The sequence below is a fragment of the Patella vulgata genome, chromosome 7 (assembly GCF_932274485.2).
Source record: "Patella vulgata chromosome 7, xgPatVulg1.2, whole genome shotgun sequence".
NCBI classification, from domain to species: Eukaryota; Metazoa; Mollusca; class Gastropoda; family Patellidae; genus Patella; species Patella vulgata.
In genome coordinates this window covers 46428578-46448355 of record NC_065885.2, presented here as the reverse complement: position 1 = coordinate 46448355, position 19778 = coordinate 46428578, and the positions used below count along the sequence as shown (strand labels likewise).

At 36.3% G+C, this 19778-nt stretch overlaps 1 protein-coding gene across 1 annotated transcript in view; it reads right to left on the bottom strand.

Annotated features, from left to right (window-relative positions):
- The window catches only part of LOC126828357 (uncharacterized), a 209077-nt gene that overhangs the window by 175224 nt on the left and 14075 nt on the right, over nucleotides 1-19778 (bottom strand). Inside the window, exons 2-3 of the mRNA XM_056102298.1 lie at nucleotides 10890-10974; nucleotides 2263-2453 (exon numbers count right to left, since the gene is read on the bottom strand). Coding sequence (XP_055958273.1) covers nucleotides 2263-2443 — 181 coding nt within the window. The 5' untranslated portion in view covers nucleotides 2444-2453; nucleotides 10890-10974. The remainder of the gene's footprint in view (nucleotides 1-2262; nucleotides 2454-10889; nucleotides 10975-19778) is intronic.

The following is a 19778-nucleotide window of genomic DNA, read 5'->3' as shown; positions in this document are numbered from 1 at the left end:
CCGGCAGCTTTCCAGGTCCATGGGGAAGCTCTGGAGATGCTTCCCTAGAGCAGTGAAGCTTCAGCAAAACATTTTTTTCCCGAAACTTCGGTGATGCCTCGGGAAGCTTCGGGGTTGTCGTGTGCCCTATGGAACCATCGGGAGGCCTCGGGATAACTGCGAAAAATTCTGAAGCTTGTATTGGAAATTTTTCCAATGTCTTCCCCTAGCCATCCCTGATTTAAATATCCTCATTACCTCAGCATGGATGACGGATGCTTCGGTAATAATAATAATAATAATAATAAAAACTTTATTTAATGAGGCAACGTATTTAGTTTGCAAAAAAAACAACTAATCTTCCATAGGTCCCTCCTAAACTACAAAGACATATATACATGTAATATCAGGATAAATTTAAAATCATTAGAAATGCAATAGCATTTTAAAGTGGGAAGTTTGATAAGTCACTCCCAAACTACAAAACATATACATTATACAAGTAGAATATAGGAAGAACACTATAATTACACACAAAATAAAATAGAATGCAGTTGCAAGTTAAAAATAATAAGTATGTCATCAGTTGAATATTATGGTTCCTTCAGTGTGTAAAATAAATGAGTTTTCAGTTTAATCTTAAAATTTTCAACATTTTTACACATCTTTATATCAAAAGGCAGATTGTTCCATAAAAGACATGCAGAATAATGAAAAGTACGTTTCATGGATTCCGTTTTGCATTTTTGAAGAAAAAGAGATTTACTGGTCTGTGAACGGAGCAAGATATCCGTTTTAGAAACAAGAGATTTTTCAATAAAATGGAAATTTAGATAAAGTGGAGTATTAAATGTAATAATTTTGAATGATAAGACAATTTTATTGTAAAGAATCCTCTGTGTAAGGGTAAGCCAACCGAGTTTAGTAAATAAAGAGGTGGACGGAGTTTCAATCGGTGCATCAAGAATAGCTCTTGCTGCCCTCTTTTGTAATTTTAAAAGAATGTCTAATCTACTTTTGGTAGCATTTCCCCAAATAATAGAGCAATAATCAAATATTGGTAGTATGTAACTGTTATAAAACAAAATTCTTGTCTCGTAAGGTAAATGATCTTTTATCTTATTTAGGAGAAATATTTTTGATGCAAGTTTTTTAGACATATCTGCTATCTGTGCTTCCCAATTAAGGTCTTGGTCAATTTGAATTCCAAGTAATTTTGCGGTAGTAACCGTCTCAATTTTCTCACAAATATTTCGCGGAAGCTCCAGGGAAGCATCCCCAGATTTTCCTTGTAGATCTGAAAAGCTCCGGGAATGCCTCCCAGACCTGTTTTACTGACAATGCCTCCCGGTGAGTTCACGTGGCTCACAATGCCTCAGGAGCTCCCCTGAGACACCGGGAAACCTGATCCCAACGCCTCCAGAGGCTCACCAATTTATATCTGTAGTTCATTCGCAAGGCAAAAAATTGGTCTGTGGTACCTACGCATTATATTTAAGACAGTTGTAAGTGGCTTAACAAGTGTCACTACTTGAAACTGCACGACTTATTAATATTTCAATTGTTGAAATATATTTTTTTATACTTAATATTTCAGCAATAATCTTATATGTTACGCCAGGTAAAAACTTCGAAACTTCAGTCAGAAGTAATATAATGACTAGATGGTTTTATTTTTAATATCGAACGGGTTGAAAACGGTTATTAAGTATAGATATGGCAGAAATAATAACTTGTTTCTCCCACGTGACCATATATGATGTGTATGGTAGAAATCGGTTAACCGAGGACTTGATACTCTCGCTGTCCAATAAACACTAACCGCGGACCTGATACACACAATAATATTTTTCCGTTTTCAGATCACACACACGAAAGATACACCATAATTGTAGAATACCGCCTAACGCGGAGCACCTCAGATCAACCTTAAAATCAAATGGGATATTAAATCCAGGCTTCTGAACACCGTCACAGTCTTGGATTTAGTCCAAAAAGTCCTTGGTTGAACCGAGGACGTCCTCTGTTGACACAGGTCCGCGATTAGAAGGTGTGTATTCAGATGTGTGTCCTTGATATACACCATTATGCAAACGCACACACACCCACATAGACAGAGGAGACGGCAATATACGTTATGAATGTCGACGTATAAAAATTGTGTCCACAAAAAAAGTGAATGGACAGAGGGGTGGGAGGGGAGTGGACAACATGAAGTGTGGGCCTGTAGTATAAAAAAAATATTCATCACTAAATATTAATGGCACAAGTAATTAATCTTACCTAGAATTTTTGATCTCTGTACAAGTAAATTATTTGATCCTTTTATAACATTGCTGTTACTGACAAGGGAAGTCTTTGACCTTTCAGCTGATGTATCGCCTGTCATAGCTGCACTGGATTTCTGTGCATACATTTGATCTTCTATTTGATCACCACCTTCAACAGAGGCACCTGCCCCCATCTTCAATTTTCTAAAAACAAGCAAACAGTGAGGCTGATGTGCCCCGCTGAAATCCCAAAATAAATAAATGACACATTAATTAATAGCACATTAATTTTGTTCAAAAGTTTCAAGCAATCAAACTGATTATCAACTATACGCTAAGTTTCATCCCTCTCTATCAGATAGAATCAAAGTTATCTTGTCCCAAAGCATCGACCAATTAAATTGCTTACCTCTGCTTAGCTTTAGCTCGAAATGTTAATCATTGAACTCAGTCAAGACATTTACCCAATGAACATCTACATCGAGTTTAAACATTCTACCTCAATTAAAAGCAGATGTTATGTTCCAAAGTCTGGACCAATCAAATTGCTTACCGCTCCTTAACGTAAGCAGAAAATTCTCATCATCGAACTTAGTGAAGGTAATGAATCTATACTCGGGGGTTTCATCACTCTCACCGATGTGGTTACTTGTATAGTTGAATTTTACAACATATGCTTACATTCGTATTTCTTGTAGCATATAGCAGATCATGACTCATGCTGGCATTACACAATGGTTTCTTGCAAGAATTACACATCAAGACAAAAAAAAAAAAAATCTTTGATATTTACTTCATTTCATACTTTATGGCAATCCGTATATTGATGTACATCGAAAAATTTTCACTGATAAATAACTCATTATTTCATTTGTTTATTGAGGAAAAATTAATATTGCTTAAAGTAAAAACCAGGGGTGAAATTGAAGTTGAGATGTTATTCAATGTGTATAAATCAAGAAAATCTGTCAAATATCAAGCCTTTTCTTTACACCTTGCGTTGAATAAGCTTATTGTCATGTGTAACGTATGTAACAAAATGGATATACTAGTTTAATTAAATGAACCATTTTTTGTTTAAAATCACTATTATTTCAAATCTTCTAAATTTAGTGCCAGTATATTCAGAAAATAACATTGTCATCAATCAAATGTTGCTTAAGTAAAAATGAAAACCCAATTAAAATTGTGTCCCATGAGCTCTTTTAATTCAAAGACTAGTTGTGAAAGTGCAGATCAAAAACCCATTGATTAGAAAAAATTATTTTTAAGTACTTTTATAACTTTTTCTACTTTTCCATGTTCCAAATGGGTTCAGAAAAGAATTTTTGTAAAAAATTGATTGTTTTTTGTTTTTTTAAGTCAAATATCTTGTGGAACTCGTGTACAAAACACCACAGACCAGAAACACTCTATCAAAGTAATTCTAAGTTGAAAATGTTAATAAAATTTATTTAGTTGAACTTTTCATTTTTGTACAACTCCAATATCTTGTGGAACTCTTGTGGTGAAAAATTCCACACAAAAGCCCTGAAACCTTGCCATATAAATGAACAGATTTACATATGCCCTATAGGCTTATACAGACAATTTTCCAGGGGAAATCACTGATTTTGCAACGATGGGGGGATTATAAGGTAATGCAAAGAGGAGCAAGATAAAAACTTGTAAAGTGGCCACTTGTATACTAATTTACTGAAATAAATAAGCTTATAATCTACTAGAATCTACTAGGTAAATGACCAATTTCATAGTCGTAATTTCTAACTTCCTGGGAGGGTCTTAAAATAGTCGTTAAAAATATTACAGGTTATAGGCCTGAATCATCTGTTAGTATACCAAAATATATAAAGTTGTGTATGCACAGCAAAATGGTAAAACAGCACGACAGTCATAAAGTTCAAATCACAGACTTTTGGACTTGAAATTTAGTGGTATAAAATTTTGTCTTTTGTGATGTAACATACGTAACGGCAACATTTTCGTCTTGAAGAGACAATGACAATGGCAATGGGAAGTAGTAATAGTGAGATTTGTACGTTTATGGTATATATTTCTCAATTTTTAGTAAATTTGTATGAATATCGGTAAAATTCTAATTATCTCAACAAATCTAATACGAAGAGGCTAAAATCTGTAGGTACGGTGTGTTAATTAACAGGGGTGAGAAATTGACTGAAAGGTGATATAATTATCACTAGGGGTGAAAATCTTGGCAACGGTGCGTTTTCTGTACTGGTGTGTTAATTAACGAACGGGTTAAAACGACACTGACACGGTGTGTATTCTTTGTTTGGTGAGTTTTCTCGAAAGCGTGTTATAACTGCAGCAAAGGTGATTTATCAAGGACCAGCAGGCTTTATCTGATGCGTAGGTGTTAAATCCAATTTATCGTGCGATTTCTTGTTCGACCGTGTGTTTTACACAGATCGGTCTTTGTGAAGCGTAGGTCATTTATACGCGGGGTAGTTACGTATATGCGTTCTTTTACATATTTCATGTCTTGATGAATACTACGTGTTTTGTACTTCGTACCATAGTCGGACTGCGTTTATTTAAATATATTTGATCTTTTTTGTGGGTTTAATTTGTTTACAAATTATCGTGCGTACCACTGAATTATAAATGCTCGTATCTTAAATTGATCACACGCAGTACCGTCATTTCTCGATATCATAACCAACCTCATTTTGATTTTCCAATATATTCTAATCTCCATTGATATCAGATTAACGAATCTTGTTTCGAAAACAAGTTTATAAATGTAAAATTGCACAATTAATGAAAATCTGTAAGTTTTCGGCACTGCTATATTTACTACGCGTTGGCGTATTAATATAGGACTACCAAGAAAAAGTAATTCCCTCACTATATATAACAAATGATAACTCACATATCAAATAACACTAATGAAAATAGGGACATGCGCCCGCTTCCACCCACGGTGATATTGCCCATTGCCGAACATTATTTAGATTCGATCGAACTCTGCTAACAAGCTTGTCTTTGAAAGAACAATACTGATATATGACCTAATATTGAGACGCTTGTTCATATAGCCGCTTGTTTTCCATTGAATGAAATAGCTTTATTATTTGACTCCACAGTACTAAGAAACTACAGGTTCTGTGTCGGTTCGTGCACGCTTTTCACACGCAGAACTGTTCTTTGATGTTGAGAGGTCGTGACACACAGCTCTGCCCTTTGATGTTGAGAGGCGAGTTGTGTCTCATGCTCGAATTGATTAGCTGATAAAGTTGGTTGGAATTGTTACAGTTTATTTCAATAAGTACAACAACCAGCGACTGCCAGGCAGGATACGCCCACATTTTCGAGAGATGGATAGAGAACAAGCTAAAAAGAAAGTGATTTTTCCTACAATCAAGGGCCATAATTCAGGAAATTACAATTCGATATGTGCAAATATCGAAAGGAACTGAGATCTTTGGGTTATAAACTTACATTTCAAGTTTCAACAAAATCGGATAAAAACTGTGACCTCTATAGGGTCACCAACCTTGATATACCATATTTTTACGCTATTTGAGAACGAACGGCAGTCATTTTGTCTGTAAATTTTGGGTCAATTTTCACAAAATTCATACTCGGCCATCCTTAGGGTGTAACGGTGATATAATAATACATTTTTTTAAATCGGATAAAAATTATGACCTCTATAGGGTCCACAAGCTAAAAACGTGATTTTTTGTACAATCAGGGGCCATAATTCAGGAAGTTACGGTCCGATATGCGCGAATATCGAAAGGAACCGAGATCTTTGGGTTATCAACTTACATTTCAAGTTTCAACAAAATCGGATAAAAAATGTGACCTCTATGTTGTCCACAGGCTAAAAACGTGATTTTTCGTACAGACAGGGGCCATAATCCATGAAGTTTCGATCCGATACATGCCAATATCGAAAGCAGCCGAGATATTTTGGAGATAAACCTATATTTCAAGTTTCGTCAAAATCGGATAAGAAATGTAACCTGTAGAGTGTCCACAAACAATTGTGGACGGACGGACGGACAGGGGCGACGGCAAAATACGTCCACATGAAAATGTGGGCATATAAAAATTGTGACTTCTAAAGTGTCCACCACTCATTGAAATCAGATTATATCAGATAAAAATTATGACCTCTAGAGGGACCATAATCTAAAAACATGTTTTTTCATACAATCAAGGGTCATAATTCAGGAAGTTACACTGATATGTACGAACCAAGATTTTTGGGGTTGTAGAGATTAATTTCAAGTTTCTTAAAAATCGGATCAAAATTGTGGCCTCTAAGAGGATCCACAACCTTGATGTACCATATTTTTACACTATTTATGCACGAGGGAAAGCTATTTTTTCCGGCAGTTTTGGTCCGATTTTCTGGGATCACGTGGCTAAGTGGCTACGACGCTGGCTCACTAGCCTGGAGGTCAGGTGTTCGATCCCTGCTTTGCCGAGAAAGTTTATCCAGATTTTCCGGCGTGGTTTCCCCTTGTCAGTGATGCAGGATGGAGGGCCTGACAAGGACAGCTGTTTTAGTCGTTCGGATGGGACGAAAAACTGAGGTCCCGTGTACACATTGGCGGGCATGTAAAAGACCCGTTGGCAGTTGGAATTCGATATAAGACTAGGCCATAGCGCCACTGCCCAGGCAAAATTTCCCTCATAGCACACTGTATGGTGTATGCGCGTCTTCATTAGCCCAGGTTAGGAGCAGAACAGTAGGACGTTAAACCCCATTTCATTTCATTTGGGGGATCACGTGGCTAAGTGGGTAAGACGCTGGCTCGCTAGCCTGGAGGTTGGGTGTTCGATCCCTGCATTGGCCGAGAAAGTTCATCCAGATTTTCCGGCGTGGTTCCCCCTTGTCAATGATGCAGGACGAAGGGCCTGACAAGGACTGCTGTCTAGTCCTTCGGATGATACGAAAAACCGAGGTCCTGTGTATACATTGGAATGCACGTAAAAGATCCCTTGGCAGTTGGAATTCGATATAAGAGTAGGCGATAGTGCCGCTGCCCGGGCAAAATTTCCCTCATAGCACACTGTATGGCGTATGCCCGTCTTCATTAGCCCTGTATAGGAGCAGAACAGTAGGACGTTAAACCCCATTTCATTTCATTTCATTTGGTCTGATTTTCACAAAATTCGAACTCAACCATCATCAGGGTGTAATGGTGATATACATGTATTAACACATTTTTTTGTTAAATCAAATAAAAATTGTGACCTCCAGAGGATAAAAATACGATTTTTCATACAATCAAGGGCCATAATTCAGGAAGTTAATATCAAATATACGGAAATATCGAAAGGAACCATGATCTTGTATTTCAAGATTCATCAAAAACGGATCAAAATTGTGATATACCATATGTTTACCCTTATTTGCGTACTTGGAGGCGGCTATTTTGTCTGGCAGTTTTGGTCCGATTTTCACGAAATTTAAACTCAACCAACACTACTGTGTAACGGTGATATATTCGAAAGTAGCAATAACAATTGAAACTACACTTTCCTTCTAACGGCAATAACTCCACTCAGAATGAAATAATTTCAATATCTAATAGTAATAGTAATATAGTACCAGGCATTTCCCCAACTAACAATGACATTTTAATGTGTAAAACTTATATACCCACCACTATTCAGTTCATAGACCAGGTCCAGAAAAGGGGCTAAATTTTGGATGTTTGTGTTGTGTCCAGTTCACTGACATTTAATTGGCTGGTATGATAATCTAAACAACATGTCCGACTTGATAGCATTATTACCCGTATATGTTGACAACTATAAAACCTGCCTGCTATTGGGAGTATCAAATGACATCATTTATTATAATATTAATCGGTATCATTTCTGGGGAATCAGTTGTTTATATATTCCAAAAACCAAGTTTTATCATTAGAAAGAATTGTAGTGGATGCTAGAATGAAGAATTGACATCTTTCAATAAAGGTGAGCTATTTATAATTATATTCTTTCTGAAAACAGAACATATGTGAAATGAAATGGAGTTTAACGTCCTACTGTTCTGCTCCTAACCTGGGCTAATGAAGACGGGCATACGCCATACAGTGTGCTATGAGGGAAATTTTGCCCGGACAGCGGCACTACGGCCTACTCTTATATCGAATTCCAACTGCCAAGGGATTTTTTACGTGCACGCCAATGTGTACGCGGGACCTTGGTTTTTCGTCCCATCCGAACGACTAGACAGCTTTCCTTGTCAGCCCCACCGTCCTGCATCACTGACAAGGGAGAACCACGCCGGACAGAACATATGTATTATGTAGTTTAATTGGATAAGGATTTGCATGTTTTAACCCGAGACAAGGTACATGTACTGTAGTTGTGTGTATTTTCGTACAGAATTTGCAAATACATGTACTTAACTAGATAAAATTTAAATTGCGCATTTCATTTTAAAATTAAAGTAACATTTCTTAAACTGTCATTTTAAGTATGGTGAATTAACTTAATGATGAAGTTGATAGATAACAGCTTAACACTGTTACATATGGAGGCAGACTATTTATAGCAATTCTCTCTCTCTCTCTTTTCTCCCCTTTTTGCATGCCCATTTTTGTTGATTTTTTGGTCTAGAATGGACGAATAGGGTTTGAATTAACATTTTCTGCCAGGTTTTGGTAAATATTCATGATTTTGAGGCGGAAGGATAACAGGGTTATCAGGTTGGCTATGGTGATATGTATGGCAACTAGTTACATGTTTTAGTATGCGTTTTCATGTTTGTGTATCCCAAAATTTTGGTGGTCAACCTCATACAAATTTTAGTGCAAAGACATGACCATTTGTTCCTCTGTCTGTAGTGAAAAGCATTCAGCCCAACGAAAATTTGGGGAAAAGTTGGAGGTGGGCAAAGAGGCCAGAATTAACATTGAAGTCAATGGGGAAATTAATGGTGGTCTGCCTCCATATGGAGACTGTCATATAACTAATATTCTAACCAACCCAATACATAACACATTCTTATTATTCAAGGAAGAACACAGATACCAGACCAGAGCTGTTATTTTAATTTGAGAGGGGTCATTTCATCCGGTTCTGATTTTTATACGACTACATGTTTCTGTGGATGTATACTGATGTCGCCACTGTCCATTTGTCGGCCGATGTTGACAGAACTTGAAATATGGCCATATCTCCCAAAGATCTTGGTTTCTTTCGATATTGGACCGGGTCTCGGTTTTAGCTTGTGGATCCTTTAGAGGTCACAATTTTCATCCAGTTATATATTTATATCCCAAAGATCTGGGTTCCTAATGTTGATACTTCAGACCGTAACTTGCTGGATTATGACCACTGATTGTACCAAAAAAAGGCCTTTTTGTTAGCTTGTTCTGTCCATCTAATGAAAACGGGCATATGCCATACAGTGTGCTATGACTCTATGAGAGAAATTTTGCCCAGGCAGCTGCACCATGGCTTACACTTATATCGAATTCCTACTGCCACGGGATCTTTTACGTGCACGCGCATGTATACCCTGGCAGTCGGTTTTGGTACCATCCGAACGACTGGACGGCTGTCCTTGTCAGGCCCTCCGTCCGGCACCACTGACAAGGAGAAGCCAGGCCGGAAAATCCCAAAGAACTTTCTCGATTGATGTAGGGATCGAACATACGACCTCCAGGCTAGCGAGCCAGTGTCTTACTCACTTAGCAACCGTGGCTCTCAACGATTTAAGATACTGATGATCAATAAAAATGTAGACATTTTAGAATGTTTGGGAGCTTTTGTATACAATTTGTTCATGTCTTTGTAAAGTGTATCTTTGTATAGTTATGTACATGTATATGTATCTTTGCTTACTGCATGTATCTTTCTATTATTTTTATTTGTATATGCACATAATCTTGTAATTTTTTTACGCAATAAAGTTTCTTCTATAGAATCAAATTTAAAATATAAAAAGCTTAGTATAACTTTCTGTAATATTTGAATCAAATTTATTTATTAAATTTTTTTTTTTTTTTTTTCAACATTTAATTTGAATGTGAATTAAAAGTCTCATATAGAAACTGATCCAAAACCATCTAAATATAGAGCAGTGTAATGTGATACTTAGCATGCCCTAAACACCACATCATCTGTATCAGATAATTAGGATACAACATTGTCTTTGACAAGTTGATGACAAGATTCTCTTCAACAGAACTGTATTGCTTGTGGGGGTCGCATTCCTAAATTTGAGGAAAAATGGCTAATTTCCACCTAGTCCAAGCACTGTATTGGTAATTGTATCTATAACGGCCGATATATTTCGCTGTCAACATCTGATATCGGTCAAGGTATAGTAGCCATATCGGACAATCACTATCCATGCATGATGTAAAATTGTTCTTTTCTATTCCACTTGGAAAACAGAACTGGATGTTGACTCATCTAGGTAGGTTTTCTCAACTGTGACTCTTAATATTAATTTCTGAAATTCAGTGTCCGATATACAAACAATTTCAAACTCAACTTTACTCACCGACCGACTCAGACCCCCTCTTGCCCATCACAGAACCATTTAACAAGGCCAAAATCGAACTAATCCGTGATCTTTGGGATACAGACAGACAGGGGAGACAGTATATATAAATACATACAAAAATACAATATACAAACCTTTCCTATAGAGCTTCTATTTTAATTTACTTGTCACCTTCAAGATTAAATGCCAGTTAATGGGTCTATAAATCAAAATGTCTTTCTGGAAAGAAATAACGCATACATCATTAAGAATTTGAATAATTCAGAAAGTAACTGTAACATTTCAGATGAACATTTCACATTTCAAAATTTATTGGATTACTTAAAATCTAAACACAATTTTCAATTTTCTGACAAGATGAAGAATCAACCATTTAGAAAAGTTCTTTCTAGCATCTCATGTACTTTAATATTTGTTAAGTAATTAACTGTGTAATCTTAGGATTTAAAATTTTTATTAATTAATTCTACTATCAAGAATTATGACATCTACCGATTTCTTTGTTATTGCAATTCAAAATGGTTAATAAATTCAACATCTTTGTCCTTGCTTGTGAATCCACTGAAACACATGCATGAAAAATCGGATAATAATTGTGATCTCTAGAGGGACCACAAGCTAAAAATGCGATTTTTCGTACAATCAGGGGGCCATAATTCAGGAAGTTACGATCCAATATGCACGAATATCGAAAAGAACCAAGATCTTTCGTTTATAAACATGCATTTCAAGTTTCATCAAAAATCGGATAAAAATTATGACCTCTATAGTGTCCACGAGCTAAAAACGTGATTTTTCATACAATCAGGGGCCATAATCCATGTAGTATCGATGCGAAAGATGCCAATATCGAAAGGAACTGAGATCTTTTGGAGATAAATATATATTTCAAGTTTCGTCAAAATCGAATAAGTATTGTGACCTGTAGAGTGTCCACAAACAAATTGTGGATGGGCAGGGGCGAAGACAATATACGTCCACATGAAAATGGGAATCCAAATAAATATGCAATTGTGAAGCCACAATTGTGAACGGGCCGGATAACTGGCATCAAAATTCTCTAAAATCCAAAGAAATAAAATAATTTTTTAAAAATAACCTTTGGTTATCCTAGTTTGATAAAGTACCAAAATATATTAAACTGAAAATTCTGACTAATGCTTGACTGAACATTTCTGTTAACATTATAATAATAATAACAAGCCAACAGTGAGGCCCATGTCCCCTGCCGAAATCTCAAAATAAACAGAAGACACATTAATTAATAGCACATTTACCTTTTTCAAAAGTAACAAGCCATCAAACTGATTGTCAACTATACACTAAGTTTCATCGCTCTCTATCAGATAGAATCAAAGTTATCTTGTCCCAAAGCATCAACCAATGAAATTGCTTAGCTCTGCTTAGCTTTAGCTCGAAATGTTAATCATTGAACTCAGTCAAGACATTATTCACCTAATGAACATAAACATTCTACCTCAATTAAAAGCAGACTTGTTATGTTCCAAAGTCTTGACCAATCAAACTGCTTATCGCTCCTTAGCCTAAGCAGAAAATTCTCATCATCGAACTTAGTCAAAGTATTGATATATATTATAATGAATCTATACTCAGAGTTTCATCACTTTCACTTAATTGAAACCAAAGTTATCGTGCCCCAAAGCATCAACCAATCAGATTGCTTATATCTGCCCACCGTAAGCAGACAATGTTTATCATCGAACTCCATCAAGGCATTCACCTAATGAACGCCTACAATAAGTTTGAACATTCTTCTACATCAGTTAGGAGAGTTATAGTGTTCCAAAGTCTTGACCAATCAAAATGCTTATCGCTCCTTAGCCTAAGCCGAAAATTCGCATCATCGAACTTGGTCAAGGTAATGATATAATGAATCTATACTCAGAGTTTCATTACTCTCACTTAATTAAAACCAAAGTTATCGTGCCTCAAAGCATCAACCAATCAGATTGCTTATCTCTTCTAACCGTAAGCAGACAATGTTTATCATCAAACTTCATCAAGGAATTCACCTAATGATCATGAACCCTACATTAAGTTTGAACATTCTACCTCAATTAGAAGGAGAGTTATTGTGTTCCAATGTCTCGACCAATCAAATTGCTTATTGCTCTGCTTACCCTGAGCAGAAAATGCTCATTATTAACTTAGTCATGGTATTGATGTAATAAAAATATACACCAAATTTCATCACCCTCACCTAATTAGAACTAAAGTTATTGTGTCCCAAACCTTCATCAATCAAATTGCTCATCTCTGCTTACCCTAAGCAGAAAATGCTCATCTTCGAACTCCAACAAGGCACTGACCAAATAAACACCTACACCAAGGTGGATTGTTCTAGCACAATTAGGAGAGTTATTGTGTTCCAAAGTCTCGGCCAATCAAATTGCTTAACGCTCTGCTTATCCTGAGCAAAAAATGCTCATTATCAAACTTAATCAAGGTATTGATGTAATGAAACTATACATCAAGTTTCATCACTCTCACTTAATTAGAACTGAAATTATTGTGTCCCAAAGTTTTGAGTTAAGATTTAAAATGGCCCACAGATGGTAATTGTTTCATTGACTGTGGTAGTCTATACCATAGAAAAGGACCAGCATAAGAAAAGGAACGTTTTCCAAGTTGTAAGTTAACAACTGGAGATTTTAGAAGATGTTTTTTTCTGAGAACGGAGATTTCTGCTGGTAGTATAGGTGTGTGTGAAATAGCTTTATTTAACGTCTGCTTTCACCAAGGTGATATCGCAGACAAAATGGTATGTAGCACCATGGGCCTTCTGTCAGACGTGGAGAGCGGGCCATTGATTCCGGTCGCCACATCCTACGTACGACCCATGCATCTTTTCATACTACATATCTTAGTAGCCTTGTGATCGTCTAGAATTTGTCTCTAGCTGTCTTTACTTCTGCTTCACGTTGTGCATTTACTTCTTACTGTTTTCTTAAGACCTTTGTCTTACCAGGAATAACAATGCAACAGTTCGTTTTTACATTTTATATATACTGAGCGCCATGGAAAACGCATCACTTAGTTTTTCATATAACAAAATGATCCTGTAAACATCTTATTTATTTTGCTTCTTATTGTGAACAATATTCAAATGGGAACACATCAATAACAACACATTTGTACACTTATGGATGTTCAATCTGTAATCAACGGTACAAAGTCAGAGGGGTCAAAACCAAAAGTATGACACAGATGTCAGTAGCGCGTGTGTCCTCCACGGGCTCTTACGCATGTTGTGCAGCGACGTCGCATGGAATTTACCAATGTTTGAAAGAAGGCCTGGAGTATATCGTATAGAAATGAAATGAAATGGGGTTTAACGTCCTACTGTTCTGCTCCTATACTGGGCTAATGAAGACGGGAATACGCCATACAGTGTGCTATGAGGTATATTTTGCCCGGGCAGCGGCACTATCGCCTACTCTTATATCGAATTCCAACTGCCAGGGGATCTTTTACGTGCATTCCAATATATACACGGGATCTCGGTTTTTCGTCTCATCCAAAGGACTAGACAGCTGTCCTTGTCAGGCCCTCCGTCCTGCATCACTGACAAGGGGGAACCAAGCCGGAAAATCCGGATGAACTTTCTCGGCCAATGCAGGGATCGAACACCCGACCTCCGGGCTAGCGAGCCAGCGTCTTACCCACTTAGCCACGTGATCCCCCGTATATCATATAGCTGCTTACTTATAGTACAATGCATAATAGAATAAAGTCTGTCTTATACACTAGCCAGACTCGCTGGTCGAGTCTGCTGATAGAAACTGATACATCTTTTAACTTTCAGAATCACATGTTTTTTGAAACAATCTATCCTTGATCTTAGACCCTTTTTCCAGTTATTCTCAGCTATTTCCTAAACAATTAATTTGCGTTTTAAATAAACTCATACCATAGCTAATATACTGACAATAGAGAATAATTTGTAAAGATAAAAATATTATTTAAACCATCTTATATCTCTATTCCTTGTCTATGAATTTAAAAACAATGTCGCACCGACGATATTACTACAGGTGAAAGTGGATGTTAAATAGTATAGGGTTCTACAAGACTTTTTATATAAGATATGGAGCTTGGCCGTTTAACGCTTTGACGACGAAGGGGACTAACTTGAACTTAATTCTTTGCTGAATTGGGAGCCAATGCAATACACGGGAGATGTCTTGATGTTTTCTAGTTTAAGTGAGGGGAGTCGAGCTGCTGAATTTTGAACATGTTGTAGTTTGTTAATCTGATAAACTGTATAGTAAACCATTGTGGTAATGTAGTTTAGTTGAGTTGAATGCGTGAATAAGTTTTTCTTTAGTTTCATAATTGAGATCACCCCTGTACTAAGGTCAATTCACTGGCTTCCAGTGCAAGCGAGAATCGACTTTAAATTGATGTCTCCCACATATCAATGAATTTACTGTGAAATGCCATCTTATCTGAAATAACTGGTGGTACCTTACATGCCATCGAAAAAGCTAAGATCAAGTACTAAGAACAACCTTGTTGTCCCAAAATATAAACTAAGCTCCTTTGGAGCTCACCCATTTAGTGTTGTTGCTGCCAATTTGTGGAACACGCTACCTGAAAATCTTCGATCCAGTCCATCATTAGACTCCTTTAAACCCAGGTTGAAAACATACTTATTTGAGAAATATTTGCAAGAGTGATTGTGTGTTTTGTAGCGCTATGAGCACGACTATATGTGGAATTAGCGCGATATAAATGGACTTATTATTATACCGTTATGACGGTCATAATGGTCATAATGATAGGCTACTGATGTTGCAACATAGACAAATTTCAGTCTAAAATCGAACTTACTAGTACTAACAACCGTATTATCAACACATAAAAATGTATTATCGGTATTCATAATCAAAGATAGACCAAATCCAAAGCTCACATCTCTCTAGTATCAGTAATTAAGAGTATACATAGATAATTTAATTAGACAGCTGATAAATTATGTATAACATAAGATTCTTGATGTTGAAGGAGCACACACATAAAACAGTATGTGATACTATTAATCAAAGGCACAACCATCAATGTTTTATGGGTGGGTTAATTTTATATTGTTCAACAGTGTTGATTAAAATGAACATATGGTCAGTATCACCAACTTCCCTTTAATCCAGTTCCAATGTCCACCGCCTCCTCCAACCAACCCAACCCAGAATGATTTTAAAAGAGGCATTATCACTTTCAACAAGAAAAGAAATTGAACTAATCTACCTTAAATAATCTTAACCCTTTAGGAAGTGGATATGTTTTGACGTCATGCCCCCAGTGAGTGAATTAAATGCGTAAAAATGACGTTATAACAATTTTTATACCTTTATATTGATAACATGTAATAACATATAATAAAATTATAATAAATAAACAATATGCAATATTTGATTTTTATTTTCAAGTAAGGTTGCAGCGACAGCCCGAGGATGGTGCATGATCACAATTATTTTTTTAATTATGATATAGTATCGGCTCAAAATGAGATAATCGCCATCCCTGGTATATTAGGGCATTTTTGGGGTTATCGCAATAAATCAAATAATCGCCGGAAAAATGATTATCATGAGAATGGGAGCTATTTTAAATATAAACAAGATTGATAGATTCGATCCTACCTCTGACAAGTTCATTTCCGGTGTGGCGGGATATATAAATATCCCGAGATTGACAATCGCCCCTGTGCAAAATTTCATCAAGATCATGTATTTATTTTTAATGTTTAAAAATAATTATTTGGACAGATATAAAAATATTTTCAACGGTTTTACGCAGCACCTTCATAAGGGGTAATCACATGCAGTGTTATTTACAACCTGCCAAAACAATATCGGTCGTACAGATTACTATAATTGCCAGTGCTAAAGATAGAGTGAGAAATGGAGTTTAACATCTCCTCGACACAAACTATGTCATTTCGGTACTGACACGTGGTTCAAATTTATTTCAATAATTCGCAAGCGTGTAGGGGCATTTAGCAGTGGGGGGAAACTGGAGGACCCGGAGAAAACCCATATGAGGTTGGACGGACAACCTGGACGGACAACCCTACTCTTTGTCACATACCATAGAAACCACATCACTTGACTCAATGACAGACCATGCAATCATCAGAATTTCCAGAACCTCCCCAAACGAACTACAATTATTAGCATCAACTATAAATATAATGTACCCGGACGTAATTAATAACAAAATTTTTTCGATACTGTTGAAGTGGGGATCGATTCTAATATTGGCCAATAAAGTTTCCTGGGATTTTACAGTGTGATTTACCCTTGTCAGTGGTGTAGGATGGAGGACCTGCCTAGGAACAGAGTCTAATGATTCGGATGGGACAAACAACCGAGGTCCCATGTACTTAAAATTAGAGAAGGCTTTCTAGCCTGATATATTGACCAGAGATATAGTACATGAACATAAGTGATAATACAATAGTATTTAAGCTATGTGAACTCCTGAAATGAGAATTGTCTGGAGCACGACACCCTTCAATACAGCAAAACAAATCGTTACTTTAGACTTGGATTTCAGAAGTCAACGCTACTCAGTTAGTCCAGTATTCGAACTGAATAAATAAAACAACAAAGATTAAAACCATTATCATAATGTAGTTTAGTTTCATATTCAAAATTTCATTACCATTTGATATATTTATATAATAAATAGTACAAAATGATAAATTTCTAAGTGAAACTGATGCAAATGGAAAATGAATGTTTAGCTCTTGATAAAGATCTATTAAATGGAGAGCCATTAAGACTTAATTTACAAATACATATTTACAAGATTAATAACTTTTATGTTAGATGAAGTATACCTCACTTTTAAAATATACAAAGAAAGTTATATATATATAAATTATTTACAAATAATATATTCAAACAAGGGGACAAAACATATTTTGCAAATTACAAATAATACAATATTTCATTCCATTTCATTCGACTATGTCCATTTTTTCTCATATAACTATAAAGCAATCAAGTATTAATCTAAATTATGATGGTTTGGTTCACTTTGCTAACCTAATCATGATGGTGATAATGGTTTGGTTCACTCTAGTATTCCATGGACCTTCAGCGATCGATTATAATGATATTTTCTCTTTTAAACGGTCATTGATTTTAGAAAGAAATACAATGACGGAAATGTACATTGATGGTTCTGTGACAGCCTATCCACAACACAGAGTCATGAAATTATGATATAAATAACATCGTAATGTGTAACATACACATGTGCGTATTTCTAATAGTTATTCATTAACCATTCGGCCACCCGTGATAAAATATATAATCGCCATACTGTTATTTATCGCGATAATCATGAAAGCCATTATTGCAATTAATCATGATAAAATAATTTGATATCGGTTCAACCTTTATTTTCAAGAATGGAAGGTGCGGAAACAATCTCCCAAGCATAGTCCAACACAACAGTCTCTGCACCATGTTCTTGCACGAAACACTTCTTTTCCTAGCACAGACTTGACATTTGAGTCGTTTTTTTTCTGGTATGAAATCTATAAAATGCCTTTCAGTAGTTCTAGATGCTAGTTCTTGGTCTGCCCACTCTTATACGCTCCTCTGCATAGCCACCAATAAGTCCATTAACTACACCAGTTATAAATTTCAAATGGGTTATTGGACGTCCCACTAGATTTGGATTTGTCTTGTATAATATATATGCATTGGTCATGCATCTGTCCAACAAATGAAAAGCCACTTTCTTCCAACATTTTAATGTTTTTAGCTCTGCGGCATAGTGATCTGTCATGATATCAGCAAGATCAACTCCACCCATTCCGGAATTATAATCAATAACGCATAACGGAATGCGATTTACTTTTTGATTGAATGAGGTTTTGTCAACGGTCCCTGCAGCTGAGTGTGTAGAAAGTAATCTCACTTGCTTCCTGTCAACCCAATTTACAGCCAATAAGTTGCCTCTTCTCATTTCAATAAGATCGCCCTTCTTTTTCATGGTCTTTTTCGCTTCATCTGGGAGATTCTTCCCGTTTGATCGCACTGTGCCAGTAACATATATTTGTTTGTCAAACATATCATCACATAATTGCACTGATGTATAATAATTATCAACTACAAGATGATGATAGAGTCCTGAGTGAGGGTGCATTAGTTTGGTACAAATATCATAAGGCTGTCCTTTGTCTGTGGTTCGAAGATTGTTGGTGTGATATATTATTTGGTGAACATAACCTGTCTGTGAATCTGCCAAAACGTATTCTTTCGGACCCCATTGGTGGTGTTTTTTTATTCTGATGTAATTCACTAAGATGTGTCTACCTTTGAAGCCCACAATTGATTCATCGATGCTAACCTTCTCTCCTAAGTTGTATTCAGAAGCCCATGTTTTATTGAGATGATTCAACAAAGGTCTGAACTTGTACGTGGGATCATAACTGGCACTACCTCTTTTTGGTTCAGTTTCACTGTCTGATAAATGAAAAAACCTCAATAACAGTTTGAAAGTTTCTAATTTGAAGATTTTTCTGTAGATGGGTGTGTCTTGTGATGCAGATTTGGTGTTCCAGTATTCGTGTATTCCATGCTTCTTCACTAATCTGCAGTTCAACAGTAATCCTAAGAAAGCTCGCAGTTGGTCAAGGGTGACGGGTCTGTAGAGATGAACTTTTGAATGTTGTTGTAGCACTTGATTTTTCGTCAAATAGAACTGAACATATTTATTAGTTTGTTCAATCATGAGCTCCCACAAAGAAAGTTCACCAGGCTGTGTGGGTCTAAAAAAACGGTCAAAGTATTCCACTGGCTGTGCTTCTGTAGGTTGCCACGTAGGCCCATTATTTCCCAAAAAGTTATGAATTTCTGGCCTGTCACTATGACTGTTTGTTACAATACTCCACTTCTTCGCTCTGTGATTATCGCCATCAGCCCCAACAACGCCGTGATCTGTCATCAAATTATGATGATTGTTTACATTTTCATCGTCGCTAT